Raw genomic sequence first — 15772 nt, forward strand, 5'->3', positions numbered from 1 at the left:
GTGACTTTGGAGAGAAGCAATTAAAACTCTTCTTCCATCCCCTCCACCCCCCCCTTTTTTTTAAAACACAAAACAAATAAAGAAACCACAACAATGCGATTAAGGCCTGAGTTTGTCGCTGGGAGGTCGTGCGGTGGCCTGGAGAAGGCATTCAGGGCTGACCACTGGTGTCCCCAGCTACAATTTCGGGGATGGGCAGCACCTGCTTCTGGGGCAGGAGGCGGCTGCTGCCCGGTAGGAGCGGGGCCGGCACTGCCCCTCTGGGCAGCATTGCCCTGGCGAGGTCCCCGAGCCGATGGTGAAGCTGCGGACAAGCCAGCACGCTGGAAGGACTCTACCTGATCCGCTGCCACGTGTCTGGCCGGATGCAACGGGGATTCAGGAGCCCCGAGGCAGACAGCAGAGCCGAGCTGAAGCAGGGAGGAGGCTGAAAACTCCCCCAACCTCCGGCCAGGGACGCTGAGCGCCCCTTCCTGCCTGAGCACAGCCACGATGCCCCCAGCGACCACGCAGGCGGGTGCAGCTTGAACGGACAAGGCACAAAGCCTCCGGCCGCGGGGACGGGGGCAGCAGGGCAGGGAGGCCAGGAGCCTTCCCCAGCACGGCACGGCCCACGCCACGCATCTGCAAGGATGGGCAGGGCTCCTGTGGTGGGCAGGGGCTGGCGGGTCCACACCACGGGACGACCCCTGGCCTCACCGGGCCGAGCCCAGCGCCCGGGGGTCACCGTGGCCGTGCCCCAGCCCGAATGCCTTCAGACAGGTAACAGAGTAAGTGAAGGGAGAGACCTGTTCAAAGAGCACCTTGTTCTGTTCCGGGAGGGTTTCAGCTCCTTCTTCTCCTCTTCTGAGTTATCCGCCACTGATGTGTTCTCCTCGTCCTCCTTCTCCTCCCGCTTTATTTCGCTGGTTCCTGAGGAGACGCTGCTTCGCCCCAGCCCCCCTGACAAGCCTGCCGAGGAAGCAGAAGGGGTTGGAGCAGGCTGGGGGGGTCCACAGCCAGCAAAGCTGGAGGGTCACTGGCTCTGCCCCATGGCTGCATCCCATCCCCTTCACTCCCCATCCCACCCCCCACCCCCTCCAGGGTCAGAGCCCAGCCTTCCCCCAGCAGCACAGGGCCCGGGGGCTCTTTGCACCCACAGCCGAAGGGACAGGAACACGCAGGACAAACCAGAAGCCACGTCAAGGACCTCTGGAAAAGGGTCAGCACCGGAACCACCAGGGAGCACCAGCCTCGTGAGAGCCCCCACCCCGAGCTGCCGTGGGACTGGAGCGTGTGTGCGTGCAGAGCTGCCTTACCGCTGTACGTGTCCTGCGGCCTGCTGAGGTCAGGGAGCGAGCTGGGCTGTGACGGAAGTGTGACATGGTTGTGGAGCATGCTGGGGGTGCTGGACAGCCCGTCTTCTGGGTGACCTCCTCCCACCTACAGCAGAACAAGCAGAGCAAGCCTTGAGGGGTGGCAGCGTCACGGCCAGCGGGCGCAGGTCACCCCGAGCAGAGCCGCGTGCCCTCCCTGCACGCTCCCACCGGGAGGGCTTGCATGCAGGAGAGAAGAGCCAACCTACACCGGCTCCACTCCAGGGACTGTGGTGAGGACACTGCAGAAAGCAGCTCTGTGCCCCACGGGAAAGCCTCTCTCTGCTGGGATGCACGGCTCGCACACTGCAGAGACACCCTGCGTGGTTGCACGCATCCTGTCTCTGCCAAGCACCAATATTTCTGCAAGCCGCCCAAAAGCCCCTGGAGCAGGGGACATCCCGGCAGCACGGACGTCACCCTGAAGGGCTTGGATGCACGGGGCAAGGGTTGGGCAGCCTTCCCGAGCCTGAACCCCCCCAGGGCCACACTGCATTGGCAGGGCAGAGCCAGCCCTGCTGCAAGCGCTCATTTCTGCAGCTGGCACTGGTTTGTGGCACGGGACACACAGGTTGTCCATGGCTTAGCTGTAGAGATGGGGGTGCTCGGGTGCAAAGCACGTCTGGTTCTCCAGAGAGTGGAAATGCATTAATGTTCACTTCAGCAGGGAACCAGACCTGCCAAAAACATGCTGCTGTGGACAAGGGGGGACCCTGGGGAACCAGCACAAGACCCCGTGGGTGCTCAGAGCACCTGGGATCAGCGGTGGCAGTTCGAAGCTGCCACCCAAGCTGGACAAATCGAGCTGCTCTCACACCAAAAGCGACGTCCCTCCAGCTGTTGGGGGACGTCGGGACATGGGTTCCTGACACAGCCCCACCAGCCACCACCGTGTGCTCCCCTACTCACCAGACTCGGGTGCCTGCTCCCCAGGGACATGACCGAGGCAGGGAAGGCCTGGCCCAGGCTGCCCACAGCGGCGCTGTGGGCTGGTGCTGAGCCCAGGAGCCCGTGCATGTCCCCGTGGCTGCTCGGCATGGCAGCTGTCTGGCCCACGGCGTGATTCCTCAGCACGTGGATGGCTTCGTCCAACCTGTCTTCCATTTTGTTTTGCTTCAGGGAGTGGGTGGAGAAACAAACCTGCGTTAACGCTCACAAAGCCAGCAGCCCCTTGCAGCCCTCTTGCTAAGGCTGCAACCACACCTCCGCTGCTGTGAGGCGGACGTGGGGAGAAACAACACCCTGACCCTGTCACTGCCACCCCCAAGGACACGAGGTGTCACACCAGCAGGTCTGCTCTGACAAGGCGGGCAGAAACCAGCACAAATCTGTAAGGCTGGGCCAGCCCTGCAGTGATGTGGGTGGGCTGTAAGGGGCTAAGGGTGCTGGGCTACGTCAGCAAGGCTGTGGGCTCGGGGAATCAGGTGCCCAAATCTGCTCAGCTGCACCCAACCGTGTACCAACCACCCCCTTTCAGGTCCCAGACGTCTGGGGGAGAGGCGTTTACCCAGCCCGCTCCCACCAGGTGCCTGGTGGAACAGAGAAGGAAAGGAGAAAGGAGAACCTTGGGCAACACTTACTAAGGTGTGGAGGCTCCCTTCGTAGCTGGGAGATAAGGCACCCTGTCCGCTCGCTCGTGACCACTGGGATGTGCCTGCAAACAAACGGTGACAGCTTGGGACCGGGCACAGCAGCCGCTAGGTGGGGCTGGAAGCTGGGCCAGCACGGGGCCACCAGAGCGCTGCGCAGGCAACCATGGCATGCACTGCGATGCACAGGGCCACCAAGGCACTGGTCACACCGTGCAAGGCCACCGTGGCACTGGTCACGCCACGCACAGGGGCTGGCACACATAGGTCCGGCCACGCCACGCGCAGGCACAGGTTTTGCCTCTGCTCCCCATCACCGCTCCCAAGGCAGCGGGGTGCCTGCCGAGGAGCTTTGGCTCCGGGCAGGTGCCCACCTTATCTCACAGAGATGCTGCCAAGGGTTGTGGTCTGGTCCCACGGCCACCCGGGGGAATTTCTGTATGGCCCCTGCTGCTCTGCCTTGTCAGGAACCTGAGCTCAGGTCTTCAGAGCTTGAGAGGTTTTAAAATCCGTATTATCTCAGGGAAGAGGCAGGCGGTGTGCCCACGCTGCTGGGCCAGGGACCAGGGATGTGCAGCTCTGAGCACCCCTCCCAGAGCCTCCACGTCTGCTCCCATTTCGGTGGAGCAGCAGGCCGGGGGGGGTTACGTCGCTCTGCACCCAGGCACCTGGGAGGTGGACCTTCAGCAGATGCTGAAAATGCTTTTTACTAGTTGGCTGCGTCCCAGTTCAACCTGGGCTCCTCTCATGGGAGACAAAACCAGGGAAAAGCTGCCCAGGCCCCACTGAGACAGGATGCTCGGGGACGGAGCTCTCTGAACAGCGTGAGGAGTTCGAGGGGGGGCAGAGATGCTCCAGGCTCGCTCCTCCAGCAGAGCCACCTCCCGAAATACCTCCGCAGGGGCAAACCCAGGGGCATGCAGGGCCATCGCCCCGCGTGCCACGCTCCCAGTGCTGTGCCATGGGATGGGAGCTGCATTGTGCACTGCTCCACTCGGAACGGAGGGGGACATACACCTTCCAGCTTTCTTTTCCTCCCTCTTCACTCCCCTGCTTTCAAAAATAAGGGGGATTTGGTCAGATTGCCAAAAGCAGAGGGTCTTTAATGAGGGTTTGGAGCTGATCTGGGAAGCACACTGCTTTACACCCCCTGACAGCAAACCTCACGCATACCTTTACACGAAGAGCAACGCTTTCACCTACCTGCAAGGCCCTGAGGGGAGCCGACCGGTGTAGAGGGGTTTGATGAGAAGTTATTGCTAGAGTGATCTGGGGAATAAATCTGGAGCAAGAGAAGCAGGGCACAGTCAGCAGCGCTCACCCCGTGCTCGCTCTCCCCTTCCCAAGCACCGCCGCAGCGAGGACCAGCACGTCCCTCCCGTCCCAGCGCCAACCCCGGAGCTACCCCCAGCACCCTGGGAGCCTTTGCCCTGCAGGTCTCCCTTTAACACTGGGGTCTCCCTTTGTCCCCCCACTGCCGCTGCCCCTGCAGCTGCAGCCTCCCTTCTTGGGGTCCCACTGTGGAAGGAAGCAAGAGACCCAAGAAATTATCGTGGGGTGCAGCACCTTTTGCAAAAGCAAAGGTCCCTGTGCTGAAAGGGACAGGGGCAACCTCAAGCTCTGAGAGCCCAGCAGCAGAGGATGCTGCTCCCCAGGGGAACCAGTGCCCTCCAGTTTGAAGCAGCACACAGGGACAGGGCACCAGGACCCTCAGGTCCTACCACAAGGACAGTGCGGGGCACATGGCTGTGCGGTGCAGTGGCAGCTTGTGGGCACGGGTCTGCCCGTGGGGCTGTTGTAATGCCCAGTGCCTCAGTTTCCCCATCTGCTAAGGGGAAGCTGTGTTCCTGGGGTGCACAGGCTCACCCAAACTTCTTGTGTCTATCTTCCCCACTGCCAAGAGGGTCCCTGTTACAGAGGGGAGGCCTATAGGGACAGGGAGTGGGTTGGGGATCTGCCGCAGCTCTTACTGAAGCTAGTGCCTTCCCAAGCGCGTCTCCTGAGCTCCCGGCCGTGGTTCCTCTGTTACCTGTCAGGAGAGGACAAAGACATCACTGCAGGGCACCAGAAACCCGCTGGGACGAGACACCTCGTACCTGACCTCCTCTTTACCTGCTCTCAGATTGAAATCCCTCATTCTTACTGCTTTTCTTGAAAAATAAATGGATGCACAGCTCAGAGCAGCCCGGACGAGGGCATGTGTGCCCCAGTGGCTTCTCTGCGGCCATAGAAACGTCTCGATGAGACGAGGCTGAAGGCGTCGTGCCCTGACAGCAGCCAAGCGTCCCCACCACAGCAGGAGCCACTTTAGCAGGGCACTTTAGGCCCCTACAATCCCCAGCTTGTTCAGAGAAGGGGAAAGAAGGGTTTCCCTAGGAATCAAGGTCAGGGACCTCACTTGCCAGGGAACACGAGTCCTTTTCAGTAACAGCCTTTTTAACAGGTTCAGCAGGGCCGGAGATTCAAGCACTCAGGGCTTTAATTTGAACGCAGCGCTCCGGATTTAGATGAATGGCTTCATGCGAAGCCCCTGCGCCTTCCTGCAACTTGATTCCAACTTCCCCCGCAGCTCACTTGAGCCGTGGCATCCCCACGGGGCGATTTCACAGACCCTGGTCTCCTCCCGGACTCACTCAGGGGGGTGCCAGCCCCTGCTGCCTCGGGAGGCCAAAACCCCGCACCCGACCCCTGTTAGAGCTGGCCCAGGCATCCCGCAGGGGCGAGCTGCGCGTTGCGTGGCACACGAGGGACAAAGAGGGCACACAAGGGACAAAGAGGACACAGGTGTCACAGCCCGTCACCGTGTGTCGGCACGAGGCTCCGCGGGGTGCCCGGGGCCCTACGTACCCATCATGGTGTCCGTCCCGCTGATCGGGGGCGTGTGGCTGGAGACGCCATACGGGGTAGAGGCCGAGGAAAAGCCCGACACAGAGGGGAGCCCGCCGTTGACCTCTCCTGAATGCAGCTGGTAGTTCTGGCAAGAGGGGGGAAAGGGGTGAGGGTGGCCCCCGAAAGGCTGCAGCCACCGGAGCTCTGCCCGCAGGGCTGTGCCGTGGCTCCCAGGGGACGACGGGGACGTTACCATGCGTTCGTGCTGATGTAAACTGTTGAAGCCGGCGGGCTGCGGGAGCGGGGAGGAGGAGCTGCCCAGCATGGCCCCGTAACTTGACTGGCTCATGGCACCGGGTGAACTCCACAGGTCTGGTGAGTTATGGAGCCCGTCTGCAAGGGAAGGCAGAAGTGAGCTGGGCAGAGATGCCAGCACGTGTCCTGCAGCCTGGGCTGGGGGCTGCATCCGTCCCCTTCAGCCATTGCCCACACTGAGCATTGCCCTGTTTTGGCACATGGAGCTGTTTTGGGGCTGCATCTTGTGCTCCAGCCCCAACCACACGCCGTGCAATTCCTCCCCGTGCAATTCCTCCATCGGCTGCAACGTGCTGGGCAGCCCCTGCGGCACCGGGGTGGTTAATAACTCACCTGCCATATAAAAGGCTCCGGGATACACAGTGCTGGGAGGTTTCGAGGGGGTATATCCAGCTGGATCCCTGCTGTAGTCATCACCTGAGTTGGATGGATACACCTGCAGGGGGGAAGAAGGGGTGAGGAGCAGTGCTCAGCCACCCACCAGCCCCGCTTGCTCCCTGGGGGTCACCCCCCCAGCACGGCTTTGCTTCCCCTCATCCCAGCAGGCAACAAAAGAGGCAAAATTTGGCAAAAGAGGTGGGGGTCAAAGTGACGGGGATGGTACCAAACAGACAGGGAGTGGCGTGGGGTCGAGCCGACCAGCTTGCGCCTTCCCGTAACAGCGCCCAGGAGGCCGGCACCAGCACAAGTTTCGACTCGCTGCTCTAGTTCCCTTTTCTGCGGTTATAGCTTTTTATGGGTAACCACAAACATGATCATTTCTGCGCACTAACCCGCACCCAAGGGCATGGGCCCGGCCGGGAGGAGATGGTGCTGCGTGGTGGGGACGGGGACCAGCGAGCCCTTGGGACCAGCTCATCCCCACGCTGCGTTCACTTGTGAACCCGTGGGCTGCAAGGTGCCACAGCTTTGTTTTATTTATTTTAACAATCCTTCTTCATTCCAGCAGCAGGACAGCCCCCAAAACCCCAGCCTGTGAGCATCCCAGGGCTGTAGGGACACACGCAGCCTCCCAGACTCCACAGGGGGAGTGCCTGGCCCCAGCCCCGCTCCTTGCACTTGTGCCCGGGGTCAGGCTGCAAAGCACCAAAAACGGGGAGACCACAAAGCTGTGACCTGAGCAGTCCCTCGTGCGGAATGGCACACGGGAAAGAACAGCTTTTGGAGGGCTTTCGGCCAGATTTTTGCAGCTCCGTTCAGGTATGTGGTACTTGACAGTACATTAAGCAAAAAAAGATTTTTTTTCCCTAAATTAACCAACCGCATCCTAGAAAGCCCTCGCAGAAAACCATCATGCGCTTTGTGCAAAACCATACATTTTTAAAGCAGGAATTCAACACGCAAAGAAACCGAAATGCCACTCGAAATTACGTGAGAACCTTTGTTTCGGCCTATTTTCATCACCCCTTGATTCATTCTGAAACTGCTATTTGATTTTTTTTTTCTAATACCCACGAAAGCAGAGGCGGGTGCAGGGGCTGGCTGGGCATGCTCAACCAGCTCTGCCTGGAAGATGCAGCTCTCTTTGGAAAGGAAACTGGCCTCAAGTTTCTCTTTCCCCACACCCAGCCAGCCCCTCTGACCCCTTCTCCTCACCCAGTACGGGAGGGGGAGCATAACTGTTCTCTATTTCTACAATTGCCCAAAACACTGAGAATTTCTTCTTTTTAGGGGGAGGAATAGATTAAAAAAAATCTCTGAAATGCACCAGTGATTATATTTAAATGCATTGCTTCTTTTTCCCCTTGGGCCCCAGGTTCCTGCTTCTTGGACCAACTTCCCTTGAGCCCCGTGGGCAGCGCTCACCCTGCACACAGTTCTCATCCGTGCCAGTCTCTGTCCCTGGGAGCAGGCGGCTCCATCCGAGGCCAGCAGCCCCCCCGTGGCTCCCTGCCTGCTCCCCTTTGGGTGCTGACCTCCATGGGGAGGCTTTGCCCTAAACCAGATCTGAAGAAACCTCCCCAGGGCCAGCGCGGGGCTTCCCTGGTGGGCGGCTGGACCCCATGGGGCACCAGGGAGCTAAAAGCAACTTGTGGGCATCAGCGCCACCAGGGAGCCAGTGAAAAACGAAAATAAAGAGAGGGGAAGGGTAAAATCCGACAGACAGAAACCACCCTCCATCCCTCGCTCAACAAATGAAGATTTGGGGGGGGCTTTGCCTTTGTGCCGCATCGAGCGCGTCTTTGGAGGAGCCCCACGCGTGGGCAGCGCGTGCGCACGGCGGCCGGGGAGAGCGGGGGAATGGCGGAGGCTGCGAAGAATGAGAATCCAGTAAATTGACTTTTCCTATAATTTGATTAAATAGCGGGAGCTGGGACAGGGAATCGAATGAAGCACGTCTAATAGCCCTGCGCCATCTGCCAGGGGCTGGCACCTGGCCAGCACGCGAGGCAGCTGTGCGGCAGCGGAGCGGGGGGGCCGTGGTGAGCCTCAGCATCCATTTAATAAATCCAGAGTGAAAATAAGAAGAATAAAATAGCGGGGAAGAAGGGAACAGGGTTGCAAAGCAAGGGGGTTTCGCCTCGCTGTGAACCTGCCCTGTTCCGACGTCCCCAACCCTCTGCCTCCCATCAGATCCCGAGGGTCCCATTTCCCTACCCCAGCCCCAGCGGTGCCCCCAGCCCCTCCAGATCTTTAATTTCACTTTTGGGGAGCCAAGGGGAGGCTTTGAAAACGCCGTCTGAGCTTTTCCCCAGAGCAGCAGAGAGGGTGCAAGGCGCATCCCAGCCCCGCTGTGCACGGGGGAGCCGGCTGAGCCGCGGCTGCCGGCCAAGCACCGCAGGAAGCGGTAAATCAGCGCCAGGTCCCTGCTCCCCCCCGCGGCCCCAGCCCTCGCCGGCAGCTCCGGCGTCGGCTTCGAGGACCTCTAGGTGAGGTCATTTCCTCCGGTTAAAACTGCCAGCGCGGCGAGAGCTGGCGAGGGAGCTGCGTGAAAAGCCCCAGCACTGGGAGTCGCAGGGATTTTTTTTTATTATTATTATTTTTCCCCTTCCCTGTTTTTCTTGCTTAAATGCATAAACTGGGGTGGGACTCCAGGCAGACTAAAATCAAACAGAGCAGTGACCAGACTGCAAATTCACAGGCTGAAGCAGCTCCCAGCCACCATGCTCACTGCAGCAACAAAACCCTGCAGGAACCAACTCGCACAAAATCCCCCCCACCTTCCTCCAGCAAGGCCAGCTGAGGTGCAGGGGCCTCATCCAGCCCCAGGTGCTGTGCCTGGGGACGCCTGCGCGTGGGAGAGTGCGGCTAGGAGCCCTGACCCTGCCGTACAGCTCTGTAACAGCTCCGCATCGGACGGATGCAGCGATGGAGGCCTGGAGGCTCTCTGTGCCCTCCAAGGCACACGAGATGCGGTGCACTCTGCCGTGCGAGCCCAGCACCCAACGACCTATTTCGCAGGAACTGACCCCAAACGGGGTCGGTTCCCATGAGCCAGGGGGCACCATGGGCCTGTCTGCAGCCAGCAGCTGCCCCTCGCATCCCTCTTCAACAATCTCACACTGCCAGTGCCTTCGGCACCATCGCTCCCACCTCAGCCACCAACTATTTCAGCCGCTGACCACTCCCAGTTTCCAAAGCAGCTACAGAATTACAGATTAAAGCACTTTATTTTAATAAGAGGCTTATTAATCTATTTATTTTGCACGGGGTCCAGCGATAACACAGAGCGGGCTCCTTCACAGGCAAGCCAGACACGAAAGAGCCTTTGATCTGCTGCCTTTGAGGCAGGCGAGGGCCTTTTGCCTTCCTCACCATGTAGGTGTGGATTTCTTTCTCCTGGCATGGAAGTTCAAAAACAAAACAAAAAGCCAGAGGTCACGGCAGAAGGGCAGCCTCTGCCGGGGAAAGGGGCTCGGTGGGGACGAGCCTGAATGAGGTGGGCTTTTTTTTGGTGGGGGGCGAAAGCCGGGCGCAGGCAGCCGCATGCACAGCCCCGGCCCATGCAGCCAGGCCCGGGCTCCTCAGGTGAGGGCCCGCCGGGTCGGGAGGCATCGCTTCCTGGGGTGGAAGAGCAGGGTGCAGGTGTCGGCGCTGACACACACACGGGGCCGAGCTTCAGCAAACACCAACAGCTCCTCCGGGACGGCCGGGGCCCTCCTCCGGGCACAGCCAGCGCGACAGGCGGAGGGCCCCGCCGCCTTTGATATCCGAGGCCAATAAACGGCCATTTGTCGGGAGCAATGTTTTCCCCACATGTCAGCTGCGGTTTAGAAGCTCCGAATTTCACACAAGCACGACGCAGAGACACGAATTCTGCTTCAAGCAGGTTTTCTGTTAAAACACACGGCTCTCAGAGCAACCCAGCACTGCCGGTTGGAGCCGGGCTTCTGCTCGCTGCCATCTGCTGCCCTCCACTCTGAGAGGTGATGCCAGCAAGCCCTCAATGCCCTTCCCTTCCTCTGTCCTCCCCAAACTGGCAGCTGGGGTCTTGTTTCCACAGGCAGAACCCACAGCGGAGGTTTCAGACCATGCTTTACATTAGCAGCGACAGCACAAAAGCTCCTCAAGGCTGGACACCCATAAACGTCCCCTCACTCCATGCTGTGCCAGCACCAGCTGGGTAGGGGTACGATGTGTTCCGGCAAGAGCCACGTCTGCAGCCACCCCAAACCCCAGCTCCAGCCCAAACGCCAGCTCCAGCCCAAGCCCCAGCTCCAGCCCTCCCACTGGACGCAGCCCGCCCGAGCCCCTGCGAGCATGCAAACGCTCCGGCGAGGAATGCGGCCTCGGCCTCTGCACGGCCAGACAGCTCCCATATTCCTGCAAGAACCCTCCAGCCCACCCCAATTAGCTTTCCTGCAGATCCCATTACTTCTAGCCACAAAGACATTGTTCAGTTTATTCCCCTCTAACAGCCGCAGGAGCATGGCTAACATATTCCTACAGGCTGCTCGGTTTTCTTATAAAACAGCGCAGGCAGCGCACACACCTGGAGCAGCCCCAGCTGCCTGCCTGTGTTACAACTGGTTTGGTTTCCCTTCTGGAGTGAAATCTGATCGCCCCGAATATTGCATTTCACTGGGGCACTCGCGACATAACGTCAGGCCGAGGAGAGCGGCGAGGGCAGGGGGCCGGGCGCAGACGCCGCAGGCTGCTCCGCTCGGGGAGCACCGTCACCCCTTTGCCTTGATAGCACCCCAGCCCCGCTGCGATTCCCCGTTTTCCTCCCATGAAGGAAGGCATGGGCAGTAAAACCCTTCTTCGTCCTGCTAAAATGCCAGCCCCCCCCACAGGAATGAGGATGCTTTTGCTGGCTGGGTGGCTGGAGCCACGGGGACGGCAGCGTGGGCTGCAGAGGGAGCAGGGGATGGGAGATCCGCCGGGATCTTTGGTTTATTGGACTCACCGAGGAGGGGAGTCCAGGAGGCACCTTCCGAACCTTTTTGGGCTGTCCATCTGGGTGAAAGAGAAGAGAGGATCAAACTTTCGAAGGGGGTTAGCAGGAGGGAAAACAAGCTACAGCTAAGCCAGGGACAGAAAATGCAGCCGCAGATAGAGGTCAGACCTCAGATGTCCCATAGCCAAAGGGTCAGTAGCAAGAGCGACTGAGGATGAGCCTCTCCTCCTGTCCCTGACTCCTCGTCCCATCTGCACCCTCAGGGTGGGTTTCACCTGCAAACCGAGCCACAGGACAGCTGCAGTAAGGGATGCTCAGCAGGCACAGAAAGGCTGCGCTTGCTCCTTGGATGAGACAGAGCCCATAAATAATCCCTCGCTAGCTTTTTTGGACACAGTTTAACTCTAAGTTGGTTTATGAAGAGAGGATGTGGAAAGAAAACAAATGCAGCAATAGATTTGTATTTTCATTTGCTCCTTAGAAGACAAATATTTCGGAAAGCTTCCCCGCTGCAGGACAGCAGCCCTGGTGCTCATCTGGGCCGGTCCCTCCCAGGTCCAGCCCCAAACAGCTGGCAGGGTGGGAGACAAATTTTGGGGGGAGGCAGTGAGGAAACATCCTGAGGAATGGCTCAAGAGGAAGCACCGGTTAAAAGTTTGTGGAGCCAAGGACTCTGCTGGGTAGAGCTCAGGAGGAGAAATTCATCACACAGAATGAAACGGTGCAAAAAGTCATTTCCCAGGCTGACAACATAAAGCAGCACCATTTTCAAGTGGCAATATCAAAGCAAATGCCTTTTTCTGAAAAGTACTGGAAAAAATACATGTTACACTAGGTCACTTCTGGTTTCGTTTGCTGGGGAAAGCCCAAAATAGCAACAAAGAGACTTTTGGTGGGGGTGACGGGTGGAACCATGACAAGAAACACAAGTTCTGGTGAACTGGGCCTCGTCTTCACTCGAAAATTAAATTCACACCCAACCTTAACCTCCACTGGAAGCAAAATGCCCAATTTCCAGGTGGATCCAGACGTGGGCAGCTGGGCAGGGAGAGCTCTCAGAGCCAACCCCACCACTGTGGGGTGCGCAGCTCCCCAACCTCGCGCTGCTGCAGCTCGCTTGCAGGGGGACCAGGGCTCTGCCGAGGGCCATCAGCCACAAAAACACCTCAAAGACAGCCCAAGGTCTTCCAGGAACGACTACTGATGTGCAATGTGGCTGGAGGTGTTTTTACAACAACCTCAAGCCATTTGCATCTTTCACCCAATCTGACATTTGCTGGAAAGAAGGAAATTCCACAGGACTGAGAGTCCAAATTCCCAGGTGGTTTTTGTATATATACTTTAAAAAAAAAAAAAAAGCAAATGCCAGATTTGCACCTATGTGAACACATGGCAGCCTCAGCATTTTGATTTCTGAAGGCAGACCTGACCCAGGCTCAGCACAGACCGAAGCGGTGGCATCTGGGGGTGCCAGAAGCGACTTACCTATGTTGCTCTCAGCACCTCTCCTGCGAGGATTGTTGGGGTAAGAAAAATACTGAGACCCCCCTTTCACCCCGGTGGGGGAAAGCGTGCTTGGACTCGCGATTCCCATTTCGCTGGGCAGGAAACCAGTCTGCAAACAAGGAGACAGAGAAGCCCTTCCATGTGATTACGCTGGAAAACCACCGCACTCCCTCGGAGAGAACAGAGCTGCCTTGAGCCACCCCTGCACAAATTCAGCCAAGAGAAAAAAAAAACAACGAGCCAAAGGGCCAGAAGGAAATAATGTAAATACAGGGGTGGGGAGGAATACGTGTGCAGCAAGAAAAGGGTTTTTCAAGCTGTGTTTTCTCACTGGACCCCAGCGAGGAACCTCTCTACAAGCCAGGGGTGCACTCCAGCAGGTGCCGTAGCAGGGAGCATCGCGATCCCACGCTCACCGTGCCACCTCGTTGCCCACCGGGGCAGGATGGATGACACCCCACCGACGGTGGCCAAGAGGAGGCTACCGTCAGGCTGACGGGCTCTGTGTCTCCCTCGCCATCCTGCCGGCAAACCCAAGCAGGTGGGAAGCATCTGCTTGAGACCACGAGCTCTGCTCATGTGGCACCCACGAGGGGCCCGTGGGTGGTGATGTTCTGCTGGGGACCTGGCTGTGAGGTCTCATTCTGCTCGATGTGGTTTCACTGGCTTATTCTGCTGAGTAATGTACCCCATTTACTCTGGGGTAAGAGCTCTCTCCCTTTTCTCTCTCCCCCTTTTCAGGAACAGCTGGGAGCTGGGGGGGATGCACCAGGACAGGAACAAAGATACAGCGCTCACCCACCAGCAAACCCATGCGTTAGAGGATGCGTTCCTGGAGGAGCCCCTGTGCTGTCTCAACTCTCAGCCATGCCTGAACATTGCCCTAAACACACGTTTTATCTCGGTTGCAAGACATGGGAGAGGTTACACTGTCTGTGGCCCATCTGACCGCACATCTCCAAGTCCCTCCCTGCCTGTAAAACCAAGCCCACGATCCCAGTTCCTCTCCCGTCCATGGTGGCAGGCAGCCAGACCCATCGCAGGCAAAGCAATGGAGCTGCAATGCCTTTTCTCTTGGTGGTTTTCTCTTGTGTTTTTAACAGGGAAAAGTCAAATCTCTCTTTCTAAAAAGAGGAAACTCTTCCCTCGTGTTTATCCGAGCTGACCTTGGGGGGAGCCCGACCCCAGGGGAGCAGCACGGCCGTCGGCACTGCCCCTTGCACCTCGGGAGAAAATTACGTGTATTTACATGGAATTTAACAGGGCTGGCAAAGGGCCTTTGAGTCACAAGCTTAGTTTCAAGCCATCTTCGGAGGACAAGTTGAAATAAAGGAAGACTTCGAGCTTTTGAGAAACCGGAAAGAAAAATGGACTGCTGTAAAGCTCAGCCTCCTCAAAAAAGGGGTCGGGGAGGGAAAGAGTATTCATGTATTCACAGCTGGTAGAATTCCTGCAATCTGTTCCACCGGTCATATTACCTTTGTGCTCAAAACGCTATGCGCCATGGAGCAGCATGGCCAAGAAAAGTAAGGGGCTGGAGGAGGTGCTGGTGGTCGGTCACTGCTGCCCTGCTCCATCCGCAGGTACCTCCAGGAGAGCCACTGAGGTTTTAAGGCAACTTCCCAGAGAAAAGGGCATTTTCTTCCCCTTCCTCACGCTGGTAATGCTTCCGGAGGCAGCTACGGGTTAAGTGAATGGGGAGCTGCAAATCTGCCTCAGTGGAGGTGTTTTGGGAAGGAATGCTGGCATTTTGGGGAGGGCGTTTTGGAGAGGGCATTTTGGGGAGGGCATTTTGGAGAGGGCATTTTGGGGAGGACCGTGCTCCCAGACATCTGCCATCGGACAATTTTCCGTCACTTCTCCAGCAAACCAGGTTCGAACCCTCCGCCAGAAGCAGAGCCAGAAGCAACAACTGTTCTGGGGGCCACGGCGAGCAGGCAGACGGCCCCGCTCGCTGCCCGTGACAAGAGGGGTTTTGTCTCCCCTCCACATCAAACGGGCTCCGTCTCGCCCGCCGCCACCCGATCCGGCCCCGCGCGCCCGCGCCAGGGCCTCTCCCAGCCCGCGGCACCATTTGCCCACCCCATGTCTGTTACCTTATATCTCCCCCTCCTCCACGAAACCCCAGCAAAACCATAACATTAAAAAGCACGGCTTGGCATCTGTCCCGTTTTTATTTTAGCAGCTTCAGTGGTAAATTAAATCCACTCTGGCACAGACAGCCAGCACAGCTGTTTCAGCAAAGGAAACATCCTCAGTTCAGAGAAGAGGAAATTATGACAAATTTGTGTAAAATTAAAACACGTAATATGTGTGTGTGTGTACATCTATAAAATAAAAAGCTGCCCAGCCAAAAGCTGCTCCAAAAGCTGGATGAAATGGTCAGACGGCTTCCTGGGGCAGCGCTCGGGCACCAGCGCAGGGCTCCGGGGGCTCTTGCAGCAGCACATCGAAGCGGAGGTGCTCGCTCCTTCCCAAAAAGCTATTTCTGGCTGCCCGTGGCAGCAGGCGAGATTATCTCAGTGCTGGTTGACTGCGCTCCCGGGCTCTGATTTACACCCGCGGGATTCCCCACAGGAAGCAAATTTCCCCCCCACTGCACAGCCCTGGTCCTGCCCCTGGGCTTCCCACAGGGCAGCTCAGCGGGGCACGGCTGCTGCTGCGAGGGGCAGCTCTCCTGAGCCGTGTCCCTCCCCGACCAAGGAGATGAGCATCAACAGAACCAGCAGGACCCCAGCCACCACCCGATGCCCCCCCAGGCAAGGCAGAGACCACCCTGCAGACTCCCTCTGGCGCATGGGGTGATGTTAGCCAGGGAGGGCTTTTGCTTCCTTTTT

The 15772-nt window shown here is 58.4% G+C and overlaps 1 protein-coding gene across 17 annotated transcripts in view; it reads right to left on the reverse strand.

Moving 5' to 3' along the window:
- The window catches only part of TCF3 (transcription factor 3), a 73756-nt gene that overhangs the window by 10914 nt on the left and 47070 nt on the right, over positions 1 to 15772 (reverse strand). For 9 of the 17 annotated variants that reach the window (XM_040537356.1, XM_040537352.1, XM_040537357.1 and 6 more), the window contains 11 exons: positions 12915 to 13044; positions 11439 to 11488; positions 6422 to 6524; positions 6027 to 6166; positions 5792 to 5918; positions 4915 to 4973; positions 4148 to 4226; positions 2936 to 3009; positions 2265 to 2468; positions 1299 to 1422; positions 789 to 951 (listed from right to left, as the gene is read on the reverse strand). In XM_040537356.1, the coding sequence (XP_040393290.1) occupies positions 789 to 951; positions 1299 to 1422; positions 2265 to 2468; positions 2936 to 3009; positions 4148 to 4226; positions 4915 to 4973; positions 5792 to 5918; positions 6027 to 6166; positions 6422 to 6524; positions 11439 to 11488; positions 12915 to 13044 (1253 nt within the window). Of the gene's footprint in view, positions 1 to 788; positions 952 to 1298; positions 1423 to 2264; positions 2469 to 2935; positions 3010 to 4147; positions 4227 to 4914; positions 4974 to 5791; positions 6167 to 6421; positions 6525 to 11438; positions 11489 to 12914; positions 13045 to 15772 lie in introns of all 17 variants that reach the window. The other 8 variants (XM_040537359.1, XM_040537360.1, XM_040537358.1 and 5 more) reach the window with 2 other exon arrangements.

The sequence above is a fragment of the Cygnus olor genome, chromosome 26, assembly GCF_009769625.2.
Source record: "Cygnus olor isolate bCygOlo1 chromosome 26, bCygOlo1.pri.v2, whole genome shotgun sequence".
Classification (NCBI taxonomy): Eukaryota; Metazoa; Chordata; class Aves; order Anseriformes; family Anatidae; genus Cygnus; species Cygnus olor.